At 43.6% G+C, this 3587-nt stretch overlaps 1 protein-coding gene across 1 annotated transcript in view; it reads left to right on the top strand.

Annotated features, from left to right (window-relative positions):
* atad5a (ATPase family AAA domain containing 5a) overlaps positions 1–3587 on the top strand; it is a 19929-nt gene that overhangs the window by 10141 nt on the left and 6201 nt on the right. The window contains 8 exon segments of the mRNA XM_050069560.1: positions 382–478; positions 634–716; positions 812–948; positions 1034–1211; positions 1446–1613; positions 1723–1965; positions 2071–2135; positions 2308–2497. Coding sequence (XP_049925517.1) covers positions 382–478; positions 634–716; positions 812–948; positions 1034–1211; positions 1446–1613; positions 1723–1965; positions 2071–2135; positions 2308–2497 — 1161 coding nt within the window.

Below are 3587 nucleotides of genomic sequence, written 5' to 3'. Positions count from 1 at the left end.
TGTCTGTCCATAATAATAACTATGTCAGGTCAGTGCCCCCCTAATATAATGTAGGGGAAACACTGAATCAAGCAAAAAGACTCATGATACCATTTATTTATTACATTTTATTGTAATTATATTGTAATCGCAATCGCAATATTGTCCACCATAATCGCAATCGCACATTTTTATCAAATCATGCAGCACTAGGACGAAGGATCTCCTGAAGCGTTCAGTCTTGCAACACAAGGAAATATGCCGATCACTACAGTAGTGGGTATCCATATCTGTGACCATTTCAGCTTATTGTCCAAGCAAGGCTGCAGGGGTGACATAGTCTCAATCTCTTTTTCTCTCTATACTTACCCAGAGATACTCAATTTATTGTTTGTTCTACAGATGTGGTGAAGGAGGACGTGCTGTGGACAGACAAATATCAGCCTCAGCACTCCAGTGACATCCTAGGCAACGCTGCCGCAGTGAGGAGGCTGCACAGGTGAGGCACTAAAACTGCTTTAATTCCACTGCACCTCACTGTGTTTTCTTTTATACTGCATCTCTTAAATGGTATCAGACCTTTACGCAGATGTGCACAATATGTTGACGTGTCAGGATCATTGGGGTGAATGTTTAATGTTTCTTTTTGTACAGCTGGCTGAAGGAATGGAAACTACGCGCAGACCGAGAAGAGAGAAAGAAGCAGAAAGACAAGACACAAGAGGAAGGCAGCAATGGTGGGACAATAAAGACATTTTACAATTTTCTTTTCAACTACTTTTGTTGGTTTGATGTGTGTTTGTGTGACCACATGATGGCTCTTTGTGTGCAGACTCAGACTGGGACTGCGGAGAAGAGGACACCCAGGATGACGAGGACATGTTATGTAACACACTGCTTATCACAGGACCCACTGGAGTGGGAAAGACTGCTGCAGTCTATGCTTGCGCCCAGGAGCTTGGCTTCAAGGTACAAAATCTTTAAGGTACATAACTGTGTGTGTGTGTGTGAGAATCAGCGTCCTCGTTTCCTAACGACTGTGTGCTTTTCTAAGGTATTTGAGGTGAACGCTTCATCTCAGCGGAGCGGCCGTCTCATTCTGTCCCAGCTGAAGGAAGCCACTCAGTCACACCAGGTGGACAGTCAGGGGGTCAACGCCCACAAACCCACCTACTTCAACAGTTACGGCACAAGCAGCAGCGCTGGCGCTCTCAGGCCTGGATCCTCTCCCAGTATGTACAGAGCTAACTTTGATAACACTGTTTCTAATGAGCGGTTGGCTTGTGATAGGAACTGTTTTATGCATATTTTGTATGTGTTTGGCATTATATACAGCGTGAATATTGCAGTTTTCTCTGGGGCTTAGCTGAAAATCATCCAACTCTCGTCACTGGCCGAACAGTTGGTGCATCTCTAATTACAAGACGAACACAAACTGATTGTTGATTGTTTTCTTCATCTCCCAGGAAAGGTTAACTCTCCTCGTAGGGTGGTGTCCTCTCCCAGGAAAAATCCCCAGTCCCCAAGAGGTACAAAAAGAGGAGGCCTGGCTCCCACCTCTTTGGCTAACTTCTTCAAAATGGGTCGACCCACCACCAAGGAGACACCCAACACTAAGAAGAACGAACAGCCAGGTAAATGTTAACTTATGTGACTAGGCCACCTTCATGAAAACGTTTTATCAGGACTTTAACAATAAGTATTTTGCTGTTTCTTTTCTCTCTCCCTCATCTCTTCATATAGCTGCTTCCAAGAAAGCCACAAAAGCAAATGAAGGTGCCAGTAAGCAGAAGGACCCCGCAGTCAAATCTCCAACAGCCACCACCCCTAAAGAGAAGAATAGTGAGGAGCAGAGCAAGAAGACAGCCACCTCACTGATCCTGTTTGAAGAAGTGGATGTTATTTTTGATGATGACTCAGGGTTTCTAGCTGCCATCAAGACATTTATGACCACTACGAAGAGGCCAGTCATCCTCACTACCAGCGGTGAGTAAAAGGAGGAAGGTCAAATGTCATACACTTTTGTGTGTGTTGATCAGATTTATTTATGCTCTAGTTTTGAGTCTAAATCAAATCCTGCATGTTTTATAGATCCTGCTTTCAGCGCCATGTTTGATGGCAACTTTGAAGAGATCCATTTCAGAACACCTTCAGTGGTGAGTGGACGATTTCTCAATACGAATGCTTCAATATTAGATCTTACTGACTGTACTGGTTGTTTAATGTGGCTTGATCTTTTGATGCCAGTGTAGTGGGAAGAATCAGTCATCAAAAGTAATCATTTGTGCATCAGTCAGTTTTTCAGTTGTCCTTCTCTTCCTGGTGCAGATGGATGTGAGCAGCTTCCTGAGGGGGTTGTGTCTGACTGAGGACGTGAGGACAGACCTGTCGGACATCAGCTCTCTGCTCAGACTCAATGGATGTGACATCAGACAGAGTATACTGCAGCTGCAGTTCTGGACTCGCAGCGCGGGCGGCCACCACGTGACCAGGCCACTGATGCACACTGGAAAAGCTGGTAAGGAGATGAGCTGGAGGAAGCATGCGAAAATGTTGGAATAGTGATATTGCTATTAATTGATTTTGCTTTATGTATATTTTCAATGTTTTGTAGATGTCAGTGAGCACTTTCAAAATCAGTCTGTTTGTATCTACTGTCGACATAGATCAGAATTATTTATGCCTTTTATTTAATCTCATCTGGATTACTGTAACTTTCTATTCCGCACTCATCCCTTCCTATGCTTTGCGTTCCTTCCAGAATACAGTTCAAAATTTTATTAATCACTCACAAAGCATTAAATGGATAAGCCCCAAGTTACTTCTGACCTGCTAACCCCATATGTAGAAGGGCACACACTTAGGTCAGTAGAAAAAAGCTCTTCTCGCAGTTTCTATGTCTGGACATGTAACAAAGGGTGACCTTGTGTTTGCTGCATGGCACCTAAATCATAATGTGACACAGTTTGTTACAGAGAACCATCTGAAAAGGGCAGGCACTTTCAAAAAAAATACTCGGCAGGTGATTGGATGAACCATTTCTGTATCACCGTATATCACAGGCCAGTCACGAGAAAAGGCCAAAACATCTTTTTCAATGGAGAAAAGCTCTAAGTGCATGAATAATGAGCTTTGAATCTGTAGTCTTGCCACCAGACAATCAGAGATCTCCGCCTTCTGATAGTCTGGGGACACTCCTTTCTAAAGTGTGTTTAACACACTGGCGAAAACGGCTGGCAACAAAGCAACGCCTCTTGCATTTTTGAAAAGGACACGCCTTCTCGGAAATGTGCGCTCCCCCTTTTCTTGTCCGCAAGTAAACAAACACACAGAGAGCTTGAAAATGGATGCCGAGAGATTTAACTCTGTTTTATCAAACATGTGGAAAATGGATGCCGAGAGATTTAACTCTGTTTTATCAAACATGTGCTCATCCGTAAAGAAAACATTTTTCCAGCGGATGTCTTAGTTACAACATTATTGAGCTAACTGGAGTAGTTTCATGTCGTATCCGACAATGGGAGGCTTTTAACAGATGACGTCCTGATGTTAGCTTTGCTGCTGCTGTTAGCTGTCCCTGTCAGCTGCAGCCACTGATGCTTTCTAGA

This window comes from Epinephelus moara, chromosome 18, assembly GCF_006386435.1.
Source record: "Epinephelus moara isolate mb chromosome 18, YSFRI_EMoa_1.0, whole genome shotgun sequence".
Taxonomy (NCBI): domain Eukaryota; kingdom Metazoa; phylum Chordata; class Actinopteri; order Perciformes; family Serranidae; genus Epinephelus; species Epinephelus moara.
Note: the sequence above shows the minus strand (reverse complement) of the source record. Positions and strands in the feature narration are given on the sequence as shown.